The sequence below is a fragment of the Chamaea fasciata genome, unplaced genomic scaffold (genome assembly GCF_029207755.1).
Source record: "Chamaea fasciata isolate MVZ Bird 193981 ecotype frontalis unplaced genomic scaffold, bChaFas1.0.hap1 SCAF_1, whole genome shotgun sequence".
Lineage (NCBI taxonomy): Eukaryota > Metazoa > Chordata > Aves > Passeriformes > Sylviidae > Chamaea > Chamaea fasciata.
Genome location: NW_027094086.1, coordinates 7,043,624 through 7,058,685, shown reverse-complemented (window position 1 = coordinate 7,058,685; position 15,062 = coordinate 7,043,624). Strand labels below are relative to the sequence as shown.

The window sequence follows — 15,062 nt, the reverse complement described above, 5'->3', positions numbered from 1 at the left end:
ATGGTGCTTCTTTAAACATCAGTAACTTCAGCAATAGCATATAAAGGACAACTTTTTTATTTCCATTTATAGAAGTCTAGGAGAAGCAGAATATTACAAGGATAATTGAGAGATTTGAATTCATGGAAGTTTTAATCTCCTTTCAATGCAGGGTTATGTTTCAAAGTCTGTAATACTGCCTGACAATCTTTTGGTCCCTGTCTAGTGAATAAATGTAATAAACTCAGATTTGCAGTGAGATGCAGATTCTTTGTTTTGTCATTGAATTGCAAAATGAATGGGGTTAGAACAAACCTTCCTTCTTGAAATGGGAGGATTTGCAGAAGAGCTGTTGTATCAGAAGTATCCCTTTGTTCCTATGGGAGCACCTATTAATATTTTGATACTCAGTTCAGATGCACCTTGGGTAAACTAGTTATCTTTAATTCACCTTTATGGCTGCATTCTGCCTGGCTCACTTTAAGTGGAGGAGGAAACATAGAAAAATACTTCTATCTTAAGAGTTCACTGCTGGGTCTGTTTTATTCCTGTGTGCCCTGCTTGTTTCGGAGGTTGACTCAAGGTCCCTGAAAACTGTGCTTGAGAAGTACCATATTAATTCTGTGTGTAAAAACCTGAGCTTTCTTTTTACTAGACCTTGAGAGTAGAGGATTTGTGCAGACAGAAATAAGCCGTATGTCCTTGGCATTTTTACCATTGCATACTATAGAATTTAATTTTTTCAGCTCTTCTTATTTATATAACAGTGTATTGAAGGAATTCCTGTGTTTATTCTATTATTTCTAACTTTAAAAGTGTGGATTCCTAATCTATTCCTTCATTTTCATGTGCTGTTCTCAAAAGTGTATTTATTCTCTATTTTGCAACTCTCTCTTCTTTTTCATGCTTTTAACAGTCATTCTACTACTGGAACTACAAACTGGATCTCAGTTCAGAATATGGCATCTTGATTTTTTTTTTTCTGGTTTCCTCCTGTCTCTGCAGCATTTTAATGTTGGCATTTTAATTGGTAAAGCTACATAAAAATATATGCAAAGGGAAAGAAAAATATGCCTGCGCAAAATAGGCAGTTATTATGTGGAATTTTCTAATAATGTTTGGATTTAATATTATTCCTATTTTATTATGCCTATTAAACTTTTTTCAGTGTAATGTTCAACTTTTTAAGAGGAAACTTTCAGGAGCGATGTTTGCTGAGAGTGGTGAGTAAACAAAATTACTTTTCTCACTCTGCCTCCCCCTTGTTTTAGGACTACAACGATGAAATCAGACAGGCACAGCTTCAAGAATTAACATATTTAAATGGTGGCTCAGAAACTGCAGAAGTTCCAGTTGTCCGTGGAAAAGCATCGATTCGAGCAAGAGGAGTACCTGTTCCTGCTTTGTCCAGGTACGTGCAATGTCATTTGAATCTACATATTTCAAGCTTCTCCCTTCAAACACCATTTCTCCTCCAAGTGAAATACATGAAAGATTCCCAAAAGAAGAGCAAAAGTTTGGGGAAACAACCTTCATTTTTTGATGAAAGTTTAGTTCATTCAGATGGGATTAACAATGGTCTTGTGGAACTTGAATGCTTTCTTTGTAAAGAGGCAGAGGACAGCATAGGAGATGTTCAATCCTACTGTCAGCAACTTGATTTCTTGCCTTGAGTTGATCCTTCAGTGCAGCCTGTGTTTGGCCCCTATGGAGTTCACAGCAGTAAATCTGTCTTACCTTGATTGACATGAATTTCAGGAGTATCTCCAATTTATACAGGATGCTTTTCTTTTTTTATGGTACCACTAAGTTTTCATAGTCATGATGAAGTGTTACAGAAGTGCTCTGGAGGTAGAATTTGGATTTTCTTGTCTGAGTGGCATATACTTTGTGAAAAATGGCTTTTGTTTGATTTGGGGGTAGTCAAACTCTACTAGTTTTGCTGTTTTTTTTTCATTGCTGGAGGTGTCTTATTTTTACTCTAGCATCCCCCATCTTCATTGCAGTACTGAGATGACAGTTTCAACTCCTTCAAGTTCTGAAGTGTGAAAACAAACCTAAATAAAGCTCATAACTGTTTCTTACAGAGTACAGGGATTGTGGCTGCAGCACCTAAGTGTGACTGTTAACTGATAATGTTTTTTTGTTTTGTGTACAGTTCTTGTTAATGCAGCTTGAAACTTGCATTTCTGAATGCAAGTTGTAAACTAATTTCTTGTTTCAAAGCTTTTCTCATAAACTTATTTCTGAATAATACCCTGAGGCATTTTACCTCAGATGATAAAGCATGTTAGAAGAAGCAGTGCTAAGGAAATATTCCATTTATATAGATCTGCTTAGTTAAATGTATCCTGACAATAATTCAAATGCAATGCAGAGTGAATCTTAATTTAAAGAAATTATTCTTACTGTGGGTTGTGTCCTAGGAGAAAAAAATATTCTTTCAATCATCAAATTGTTGTTCTTGTATTTTGTAATATTGTGTAAATATATATATGTATAGATATTCTGCTTTTCTTGATTTTAATGTTCTGAATAGTGTTAATTATATACCAAGGTTCACCCCTTGGCACTGTAATCAGCCATGCAAGAATTCTTTCAAATTGGAGACCTCATTTGATTTTGGAGTAGGGTTTTCTTTTAGCTTTTTTTTTTTTTTTTTTTTTTTTTTTTGATTTTTAAATAGTTGTTTGTAACTTTGCCACAGATGCCTCTAGTGATTCTCCTACAGACACTCAGTACAGATACATTTGCAGTACTATTTCAAGTTTATTTCATTTTCCATGTCCTTCAGCTAATATTTCTGGGATACAAAAGCTATTGTTTGGTTGGATCCTATCACCAAAGTTTGATAACTAATTTACATTGTTAGTATCCAGTATGTGCATATGTAAATAGTTTTTTAGCGTACTCCATTTCTAACATTGCTAGAATGTAAGAAATTCTGTTCTGTCCTCTGGATTTTGGTAAATTATTTTTTCAAATCTGCATTTTATGCTAGTGATGCACTGTTACACAGCTTACAGAATCCTGCATAGTTAGTCTACTATTGAAGTGTCTTCAGGATAAATTTAAGTGTTTTTAGTGTTTGATTTGGAGATGGCAGTAAAAGGTTGGAGTTTTATCACCATTTTTCACATATATTCTAAAGGGAAGTGAAAGTGTCTGTTTGATCTGTCCTTTCTTCAAGGCTCGTCTTAAACTCCAAGCCACTTTTCTCTCAAGTTGAAGTGCTGTTAGCATGTTCCTTAAGTGAAGTTCAATTCTGTTGCTACTGTGTGATTCTACAGGCATTGAGCTGTATATCTCAAACTCAGTTATAATGCTCTGATTCTCTTATAGCAGAAATGGATTTCAATGAATAATACTTTCGTTGAAGCAAAGCTTTAAAGGCTTTGTCTCAGTGTTGGATAAAACAGTTTCAATAGGCAGCATCCCTGAGATACCCAGGAGAAGTTGAAGCAAAGGCTCAGAAGACTTGCAAAACGAACTCTAAAACCTTGATCCTAACCTTTCTTTGTAATCTGCAGAATGGTTTTAGGATACCAGCCTTGATACGTGAAACATCCTGTTGAGTGTTTAAGTTCCCCCTTTTGAAACCTTTATTACTCCTGAATAGTTTCAGTTAAAAAAAAAAATATACTATTATGCGTTTTTTGCTCCTTACAAGACATGTGAGAACTGGATATAATACATCTTATCAAATCTATTTTTAGCTCCATAAAAAATTTTATTTTGTAGAAAACAGTACATTTGTGTTTGCATGCAAAAAATTTAGTTTATGTGTGGCCATTTCTGTGTGTGGTAAGCAATTTCCTAATGGTTGTGCTTTGGCAACTCTGTATCCTCTTTTCTGGATTGTTCCTGATTTTCTTGACTAAACTTTTATTACTCTGGAGCCAAGTAAGGTTTTGTGGGTGACTGGATGGAATTCGTTCTGGAAGAGCTTTGTGTGTGTGTTGTGAGCTTTACATTCAGGAATGTTCTTTTCTCATCATTGATCTTGGAGGATACAGCTGCTTCCTATAATTATTTCCATTTTCCCCACCTTGCCTCAAGTTTTTATCCCTAATACAGTTAAAGATGACCTTCAGATGTAATCACAGCCCTTCTATTTTTGGTAGAGTTCATGCTGAGCACTTAAAATATTTTGACATAACCCTTCTTCTGTACAACAGGAAGGGAAAGTGGTGAAAGTCTGGTTTTTATTCCTTTGTTCTAGTGGAAGGTGTTGCCCTCAAGGTTGCCTATGGGAACAGAGTTGGAATTTGATGATCTTAAAGGTCCCTTCCAACCCAAACCTTTTTATGACTCAATCCATGTTAATGTACAGGAGGTTTTGCAACTAAAGCAGCATTTCTCTAAAACTTCACGCTATTTTAAGAATAAAAATAAGATTCAAGGATAACTCAATCATTACTCCAACTGAAATGTTTAAGAAAAGTGAAATTCTAGAGGATGATAGTAATAAGTCGAAGAATTTGGCTAAAAGTTCCTTGATACCTTGGGGTAGCATGGGGGGAACCATTTTGTGTCACTTATGGCTAGAAATCAGTTTTAGAATCGCAGAATGGTTTGGGTTGGAAGGGACCCTTAAAGACCATCTCATTTTACCCCCAGCCATGGGCAGGACACCTTCCCCTTGACCAGGTTGCTCAGAGTCCCACCCTGGAATTAAGCACTTCCAGGGCTGAGGTATCTGCAACTTCTCTTGGCAAACCTATTCCAGTCTCACCACCCTCATCATAAATTTCTTCCTTATGTCCACTCTCAACCTGCCCTCTTCAACTGAAAGCTGTTGTCCCTTATCCTATCAGTACAGACCCTGATAAAATTACTTTTTCTTATAAGCAGCTCCACTTAGTAATTGAAAGGTTACAATAAGATAGAGCTGGCTGAGTTTACACCCCAGATTGAGAGATTGTGTTTGAAAACAATAGTCTCATTAAAGAAATGGCCGATTTCTGGTTTATGCTTTCAAGAGGGGATGGAGGGGTTTTTTTTACTTTTCCATTTATTATTCATATTTCAGTCTATGCATGGCTGGGGTCCTAATGGTTGAATGACTACTGCTGTCTGGGGAAAATTAAAACTGCTACAGAAGCTGTGAGTTAGTACTTGCTGTTTTATATGCTAGAAGTAAGATGAGCTGATGTGGATCACTGCTGCAGTCTGTTCACAACTTCCAGCTGCTTTCCTGCCATGTCTGGAATTAACTGGTTTCTTTTTTTGAAGAGTAATTTTTTCTTGAGAACATGTAGGTAGTAAAGTGCAAAAGATTCTATAGCAAAACATATTTGACAAAGCCAGTTCAGGATCTGGGCCAAAGGCAGATATTATTAATGTTTGCTGTGTTTTGTTTTAATTTTGTGATCTCCCACTTTCCACAAAATTGAAACATGAACATATGTATTACTGTTTCAAAATATAAACATTAAATAAAACTTGTGTAAGAGTGTTCACTCGGTGGCCCTTTTTGTTTTGTTTTTTTTTTTAAAAATGATGAAAATTCAGGAATCTGAGTTTTGAGTTGTATCCAGATATCACTAAGTATGCTAAAGTACCAGCACCAAAATAACAGGTCTGTTATTTTTCAGATGTCTAATATAAAATAAAAATATTTACTGTTTGAGGAACATTGAATGTAGCTGGCTGTGCTCAAATGAAGATAATATATCAACATCTGGTAACCAAATTTGTTAGATCTATTTATTGAACAATGTAAATCCCTGCAGATATATATAACTATGAATGCTAACATTAAAGAATTTCAAATGTTTCTTCATTGAATAATATAGTGTTCGAGAACTGGTCCTAAATTTTGCAAGTGTTTTGTTTTGTTTTTTTTTTTTAAAGCTGTTCTTCCATTTAATCTTCCTGGGGGATGTAATGAAAAGGATCTTCATACCTTAAACTGTTCTATTTTTTGTCTTTCACTGAAAGTGAAGGAAAGCTGTGAACTGATTCTAGTTGCGATTTCATAATCAGAATAATTTTACTAACTCAGCCATCCTGTGATAGGCTAAACTTGAAATAAAAATCAGTGTGATTCTAGAGCAGAGAAAGTGCTAAATGAAATTATGAAAGTGGCTATTGCTGAGGGCAGCTGGAGATGAGAGTGAGTGAGATACTGTGCCTGCTACTGTGGTCAAGGGCAGTGACTTAGTTTGCTGGAAATAAATCCTAGAAATACTGTGGGACTATTAATATTAAAATATTAATGTCAAATATTATTGCTAACAAAGGCCAGAGAGGCAGTATTTAAGTTGTATAAGTTGGTAAAATACTATTTCAGTGGGAATCAATTATTAGTTTAGTACTTGTGAATTCCGTCTGAACATTCACAAATGTTTTGAGTCTAACATTGTGTAGCATAGTACTAAGTGGTATTACGTTTTGGTATTAGATTTTCTTGGGAATGTTTTTAGACACAATAAATTCAGGATTCAAACAATGAGATGTTAATCACAAAATTCAATACTTTAGTATTACTGTAAGTGGATACAGTAAGCTGGACTTGGCATTAGCACATTTTTAGACATTAACCATCTTCTGTCATTACTCCACAGTGTTTACAAATCACCGTAGCACCTTCTGACACTTCTGTTAGAGGCTTTTTCTCCCCTTCTCTAATGCGTTTATAGTTTAATAAAAATGATGTTTTACTTTGCATTTTCTTTTTCCTCATATACTGAATTGAAAGTATAAGTAATGAAATAATATCATGAGAGGAGAGTTAGATTCCAAGAAAAACAGCTTTCATGACAGTATCTTCAAGGGATGATGTGGTATGTGAGTTAAATTAGATTATTCCTCCCATTTTGTTTTGAAACAGAAGATATTAAGTGAGTTACTTGGATTTGCTTTGCTTAGTTGAGTCCATGGCACCTAGATATAAGAGCCTTTTTTAATGCAGACCCTACAAGATAATACCCAACTTTGGACATAAAATTATTCAGAATTTAACAATCAAAATCACTTGTGTGTTTAATGGAGAAGGGTTAACTTCTACACTGGATTCACCACTGTCAGATTAATAAATTCAGGAAAATCAAACCCAAAGCAATTATAAAAATGAAACAAATATTTCAAATTTTCTTGAAGCAGTAGCAATCTGGCAATAAAATGTTTCTTTGAGAATAGGGCACAATGGACTCAAGTGCAGAGATGAGCATTTTGTTGCTAAAGCCTTTCTGGAAGTGACAGTAATAGCACCTGGCTAGGCAATATGATTTCTTGTGTGTTTATTGCCAGTAATTAAGTACTAGTGTCTGTTTGATAGAAATTGCAGTTAAAAGGTACTTAAAGTTTTTCTCAAAAATATGACAAAAAAAATCAAATGCTAGTGATGCTGCAATACTTCTGTCGTGCAGTGTCGTACTCTGAGGGGTTATTGGCAAAGACATTTTTCTTTCACCTTTCTTGAAAATCAGACAGTTTAACCCCGTTTCAAAGTATTTGCACAATCAAAGTACTCAAAAAGTTTGGGAGTTTCAGTGCTTATTTGTGCATGCCATCAGCCTGCATATATGGACTCAGCACTGTAAGAAGTTTTTATGGATTCTTACTCAGGACATTCAAAAGATTTCTGACATGGACAGAAGTTACACCATGGTAGAGAGGAGAGAAAATAAAGACAAAAAATTACCTTGCTTGTATTTTAGAATATGAGCTGGTAATCAAGGCTGACAATGGGCTGACAAACTAGCTTTGATAATATGTAACTTGTTACAAAGGTTTTATAAAGAAAACAAAAGTAATCAGCAGTCTGGTAACAAAGACAAGGAGAGTTAGTGGCACCTGAAATTTGGCCTGCAGAAGGATGTCCTTGGGCAAAGACGTAAGCAGTGGAAGTGGTCTAGGAGCCATGAGAAGTTTGATTTGATGGTAAGGTACCTCTGAATGTGATAAAACAGAGCTGAGATAAAATATGTAGAATAATTGCTCTAATTATTAGTAGTAGCACAAAAATTCTTTAATTTATAGGTGAGATGGTTGTAGAAGAGAAAAGGTGGAGAACAAGACCCTCTGTGCAGCTTCTTCAGAGGCTTCAGAAGCAGATGGATACCCCTCAAAAGTAGTTGATTAGGAGATGAAAAGTCCAGGAAAGAAAGAAATTTCAAAATCAACTTCATTCAGTTGATTCAGTTATGTTCAGTCCTGTGTCTGGGCACGTCCTGTTCCCTTGAGGAAGGTGTAGATTGTGCTGAGGGCACCGCCCAGCCATCTCCATTCCTGAGGTTTCTGTTGGATCCATCAGATAAGCCTCAGTTGTCATTTGCAGTATGAAGTGCCTTAATCTACTTAATTGTTCCTGATATGTGAACAGTTCTAGACTGCTTGTCATCTTTGACGTAGTTTCTGATGCACTTCCAATTATTTTATGTTCGAGGGGTTTTTTTTTTTTCAATTAGGAAAGAAGCTGGTTTAGGAAACAAGTCTGTGAATACGCACAGTTCAGTAGCGAAGTTTTGTGTGTACTCTTATGTTTTCTAAAATCATATTTTTTAGTGTCCTGATCTCTGGGCAATCTTAATTCTAGATGTTCTGTAGACAGTCATAGTGCAGAACCTATTAGTTTGTGTAATGGTAGAATATATAAATTTATATGTGTGTATGTATTAACTCTCAAGTGTCCCTTCTTGTAAGCTGGACAATAGCTTTTTTTAAGCTATTTTCTTTTCTAAAACATTCAGGTTGGGATTCAGCTGCAGATTAGAGTAGGCATCTAAACCTCTCTTGGAGTTTATTGAAAAATAGTGCACATACTTTTATTTGTTCCTTTTATTCTGTAATTTGTCTAAAGCATTGGCAGCACTATGCAGTGGATTACTGTAAGAACTGTTCTGCCATGAGAAACTTATTCAGTTATTCTTGATTGTGTAGTAAAATCTTGATGTGCATGTAGACATTCATATATACAAATTGATCTGCACTCGTGATTGAGGCTCACTTTGGGAGGATTCCTGATTCTGGGACAATTGAAGGACTTCAGTTACCTTGGACCTGCTTTTCTGAGTATTTTGTTTTATTAGGATTCTTCCTTCAGATTAGAGTTGGGTTCAGCCTTTCAAGTGATACCTCTTTTAAAACCTATTCTAGCCTTACTGAGCTTCTATTGCCCTTTCTCAAGCTTTTTCTTTTTTGATCGTTTTTGTATATTTGCTCTGTCTTCCCACAGAATTGTTGTCTCCCCATATCACAAATGTACATTTTACTCCTTTAAGCATTTTTAAACATAATTTGTGTAGCTGCCCTTTTCAAATTAAGCAATACCTGCCCTTTTCAAATTAAACAATTGCAATTAATTAAGCAATACCTGAACAGATCTGTTGTTTTTGCCAAGGTGTGCAAAGGGTCCTGTTCAAGTGGTTCCTCAATATTTTGAGTCCATTCACTGTAAATGTCTATCAAGTTTCTTTAGTTCGCCTGGAACTCCTTTGAAATAAAAATTCCTAAATTAAAAGGATATACAATTTACAACATGCAAACTTTTATACAAGTTTAAAGAAATAACAATTTACAGTTCCTAAAATTTTCCTCTTAGCATCATAACCTGATACAACTGAAATCTGTTTGAATTCTCCTGTCACTAGATTTTCTGTCTTGGTGCTTTTCCAGTCTCCTCCAGCCTGGTGCAGTAACCATGAGAACCATACATCTCAGATTAAGAGATCCTGTAGGAGGAATGAAAAAAGTTATGAAAAGATCATAAATTATCTCATAATACAAGAGAAATATTATTTCTCACCCATCACCATTCCAATCCTTTTAACTGTTTTTTGAAATGCAGAAAAGACCTCATCACATGGATCTGGTTTTCTAATTACTTCTCAAGAATAAATCTATGCTACCTTGAAAAACTGTACCTTTTTTTCTTCCTGTAAATGTTTGTCCGTGTTTTTCAGCATATCCCATTTCCTGCTTTCACTTGCACCCTGCCTCAAGGATGCTGTCATGATTGTGACTAATGTTTCTTGAACCATTTTACTGACCTTTTTCTTTTTTTAAAACTTGGCATTGACTATAGTCTATGCCTCTAGGTTCACTTCCCTTTCTCTGGCTTCTCATGGAAAGTATCACATTTGCTATTTTTTTTATATTACTTCAGCAGGCTGTGTCTGGGAACTTCACTGCTCACCCCTGCCCCCACTACAATGAAGTTAAATAAGCAGCTGGTACCCTGTCCTGAGGAGGCATTCTACAGATTAGCCAAAACCAAGTAATAAGCACAGTTTTAAATCACTTACTCTCTAGGATTGTTTGAAATACTTTGTGACTGTGTTTTGATCAGTAATTAAAATTTAAAAAAATCTATCCTGGTTGTATCTTTACATTTTTTGCATTCCTCATTCAGTGATGCAGTTGTTGAAATACTGCTTGTTTGTGGTAAAATGATTGCCTTGTTTTCTGATGTTTGTTTTATTGATGAGAAATTTCACAACTTGTATGAAATGGGATAGGAAATCGTGAGGCCAAATCTGGATCTTTATAATACTGTTCAAGTTAGAGTTTTTTTCTGAAATCAGGACATTTTTACTCAACTAGTGTTCTTGAGAATAATTAGATAATGGATTGGTAAGTAGACAAGGTAGAGCTTGGACCTTGTTTCCTTCTATGTGTCTGCTACAGCGTATGATGAGGGTCTGACTTTGGAACAGTTCAATTTGCCAACAGCAGTCATTCCGACTCAGTTATAGTTCATGACTTGAAATGATCTCCTTAAAAAGGAGATGTCTATTAGCAATGTTTTAGATGTCTTGTTTAAAAGAGAGTAAATGATGCAAATTTCTCACAGATTGTACCTCTAAGTCTCTCCCCTTACTACAGAGAGACAGGAGGAAAAACACTTCTAAATGGATCAAATGTTTTTTGAAAACTGGTTCGTTCAACTGAAGTCTCATATTTTTCGTCCATATGTTAAATATCCAAAATAATGGAATGCAAATAAGTACTTATCATGCTTTCAGAATTTTTAGACCAAATATACTGTTTTATTTAGTGTTCTTAAATATATGTAGGACATCGGGTTATATCCTGTAATCACCCTGCACATTTTATTACATTGGATGTTTCCTGAAACAGATGGAAATCTCTTCAGAAGCAGAAGAAAATGTATTTTTTGTGACCCGCTCAGTATATCACACCCAGCGTGATTTTTGGGTTGTGTTCAGAAGCTTTCACCGGATCAGAAGGGAATGGCAACTGGTTCCTGTGTGCAGGGTTTGAGTATGATATAGCCTGACACCTTCAAATGAAGCTGTTATTCTGTGCTTGTGATTTCACATTCTAGAAGTCAAATTCCAGAGAAGTTGACTTATTCCAGCAGATTGTTTTGGGTGTGTCTGCGTGTGTGAGAATGACTGAAGTCAGCGCAAAGGTTCATCATTGAATCCCATGTGTAGTTTGTATCTTCCAGCATTTTTTTGCATAATGCGTATAATCGGATTTAAACCTACAGAGAAATGACAAACTCTAAATCTCTTTTAGACTTTTTCTGGCTGTAGCAAAGCAAAACTGTCATGATGTGGGGGGAGGGAGGTGTTGGAAGGGAGGCCCTGGGTATAGTGTTTAATGGTGAGTGATCCGTGTGTTCGCAGGGGCCGTGGGGGAGTGCCTCCACCACCAGCAGGAGTGCCCAGAGGGGCACCAGCTCCCAGGGGAGTCCCTCCCAGCAGAGGACCAGTCAGTCGGAGCCGGGGACTTCTGGCACCCAGAGCACGAGGAGTTCCTCCCCCAGCAGGGTACCGGCCCCTGCCGCCGCCCCCGGCACAGGAGACCTACGGGGAGTATGTAAGTGCAGCTGTGGATGTTCTGTGCATGGAGTGTGTGTCATTCTGCAGAGGTCAGATCCCTCCAGAGCTCTGTACAATCTCTGTAACTAGCACCTAATTAAATTCTACACCCAGAGTCTGACAAATGTGGTCATCTGTCTTTAGCATTTCAGGCTAGAGCTGTTTAATTTTTTAAAAAATCATGTTATATGTATTCACCACCATAAAGATATTTACAGTGCATTTGGCAAAATAGTTATGTACCTCTTAAATGTTTAATATTAGGTTTCTGCTTTCCAAAAAAACTGAAAAATCACAATATTGTAGCTTTTACTTCTCAACTAAAACAGAATAATATTCTAATCTTCCTTCCTAAGGCTATCTTTGTGGTCATATAGTTGTTTAATGATTAGACAAGTAAAATATTTTTATGAAAGCTTCAGAATTAATCCTAAAATTTTAACAATGCACAGTGTATCTCAGTAAGCCATACATATTCATCTTCATTTTATTGTGTTAAACATTAGAATCATATCAAAATACTTTTTATGTTGTATATGACAAAATTATGCCGTTATGAATTTTTAGGGAAAACTTAAATTGAACTTAAAGAGCAGTAAGATGGAGAGAAAAATATCATTAAATCAAAACTATAGTGTTAAAAATGAATTTAATCTTAGGAAAAAATAATACCTTCAAGGATAGTGCTTTTAATGCTTTATATATACACTAAAGGTTTTATTTAGTGTGCCCTCTTTACAGCCGAGTGTGTCTCACTTTTTCTCTGCTGTTTAGACTAGCAAAAAAAGGAGATTCTGCATTCCTGAAAATGGTTTTGCTCAAGATATTTTTTGCTTTTCTATAAACCTTTCATTCACCTACCTTCTCTTCTTTTCTTCCAAAGATCCCCACCAAAACCATCTACATGAAATACCAGGGTTTTTTTTTTTCCTTTTGGCAGAAACCCAGTTTTCTACATAACACTTGTAGCTTTATTAGGGAAGAAGTTTAATTTTATTAATGTAAACATTTATGCACATAACTGAAAAATTCAGAAGAAGTTAATGTAGTCCATTAATTCTGAGGAAGAATAACAACATATCTAAATTTCCCCTGGCTATATTTCACTAGTCAAAGCGGGTACTGCAAATAAGTGGTTCCCTCACAATGCTTTCAAAGGAACCGGTCCTCACTGGACAGCCTGTTTCCAGGACATACATTCTAGAACACAGAGATAGATGGTGGAACATAAACCTCTTTGAGTAACTTCATATTTATATATAATCTGCTATTTATAGCATGTGTCTATAGAAATGGCATGGAAGTAACAGCTGTTTGCCTCAGTATCCTGAAGTATGCTTCACTTCTGGGAGAATAATTAGGAAAAAAACACTGTACAGAAAAATAGTACTGTGCTAAATAACTTCTAAAAATAATTTTCTTTAGAACTGGATCACTTATCTTCCAAAAAATATACCTTAGCTGGGATAGATGTAGATAGATAGTACTTAAAGCTGTAGTTGATAAAGCAGTGCTAGATTATCTATTTTTTCTTTAGAAGAACATTTAGCAGGGACATAAGCCATTGGTGTATTGCATGTTCAGTTTTAAATTTGGTGCTTGGTATTTTTTTTACTTGTCCGTTTGCCGTGCATTATGTAAGTGCCTTAACCATGTCTTTTACAGGTTAGGGAAGCATGGTAGGAGTCATTAGTAGTATTTCTGCCACTTCTTTACTAATTCTAGTTATATCTAATACTAAAGCATTAGTTTGCCAACGTGAGCACAACAAGGTCTTGTTGATTGAGAAGTGTGTGTAGAATGAGAACATCAGAAAGACTGGGGGGTTCCCTAAGTTACTTTAAGCACCATCAAAGCTTTGGAGACTGGGATATCCAGAGAGGTTACAGAGAAACCTTTAGAAGTGGATTGGGTTTTTGTAGCCAGGTTTTGGTAGTAAAGAGGTGCCAGGGTGGTTTTGGTGAGATGTTTCTGGAAGCTTCACCCATGTCCAGCAGAGCCAGTGCCAGCCAGCTCCAAGGTGGTCCTGCTGCTGGCCAAGCCAAAGCCCAGCAGCAATGGTGGTGCTGCCTCTGGGATAATGTATTTAAGAAAGAGGGAAAAAACCCCAGTCTGGAACAGTCTGTTCCTAAGGGACTTCACCCCATGGAAGGGGCCTACACTGGAACAGTTCATGAAGAACTGCAGCCCAAGGGAAAGGCTCACATTAGAGAAGTTTGTGTTGGACTGCCCCTGTGCAAGTGATCTGATGCTGGAGCAGGTGAAGAGTGGGAGGTGTCCTGTCCCTGGGGAGGAACAAGCAGAGACAAGGTGTGGTGAACTCACCACAGTCCCCATTCCCATGCCCCTGCATCGCTGTGAAGGAACAAGTTGAGAATTCTGGAGTGAAGTTGAGACTGGGAAAGAAGAGAAGAATGCAGGGGAAGGTGTTGCTAAATTGAGTTTTTATTTCTCATCATCCTGCTCTGATATCATTAGTAATAAGCTAATTTCCCCCTGTTGCGTCTGTTTTGCCTGTGACAGTAACTGGTGAGTGATGTCTCTCTGCTCTTATCTTGACCCATGGGATTTTTGCTACAGTTTCTCTCCACTGTCCACTGGAGGAGGGAAGTGACAGAGCGGTTTTGGGTGGGCACCTTGTGTCCAGTCAGGGTGAACCCACCACAGGAAGACATTCCATTGAGGATTAGAAAGTCCTGAGTATTCATGAGGCTTTTCATTCTCTAAGGCTTACAAGCCTTTGCTTTGTATTCATTTAACTAGTGTGAAACTGCAAGTCCAGGAGGAAGCATACTGTGTGTGGATGGAAGCTTTGAACCACTCACTCCTCTAACTGTGAATATCTCAAAGGTGATTTAGGGCTTTCAGTATGTAAAGTCCTTGCCCATTTCCTCTGTTGAGTGCTGTTAAATCTGCCTTGTTACAGACCATGAATTACAAACAGCTTACTTTTTCCTTCACTACATTTGCTCACTCTGTGTAGTCCTTGAAACAAATGAATTTTTAATGTCTATGGCTAACTCAGTTCTGCCTCCTGCTTATCCTGATATCTCTCCTTCCCTCTTCTTGATGAACTAGCTGTTTTGTTTGTTTTTTTTTTTTTTAATTATTATCAAAATTGGAAGGGGAGTGCCTATTTCATTCTGAAAAATTGGAAGGGTTACTTCTGGAGGCAGTATTTCCATGGGAAGAATAGCACAGGCAAAAAGTGGTTAATTTGAGATGCATTTTAATGTAGGCTCAAGATAAAAAAAACCTGTGTGAACATTGCTGTCCTGTGTTTAGAGC

The 15,062-nt window shown here is 36.6% G+C and overlaps 1 protein-coding gene across 2 annotated transcripts in view; it reads left to right on the top strand.

Moving 5' to 3' along the window:
* Positions 1 to 15,062, top strand: part of KHDRBS3 (KH RNA binding domain containing, signal transduction associated 3) — a 90,452-nt gene that overhangs the window by 43,729 nt on the left and 31,661 nt on the right. For both annotated transcript variants that reach the window (XR_010719340.1, XM_066175561.1), the window contains exons 5-6: positions 1,251 to 1,390; positions 11,580 to 11,772. Coding sequence is in view for 1 of the 2 variants with exons in the window: in XM_066175561.1 (XP_066031658.1) it covers positions 1,251 to 1,390; positions 11,580 to 11,772 (333 nt within the window). In the remaining variant the exon portion in view is untranslated. The remainder of the gene's footprint in view (positions 1 to 1,250; positions 1,391 to 11,579; positions 11,773 to 15,062) is intronic.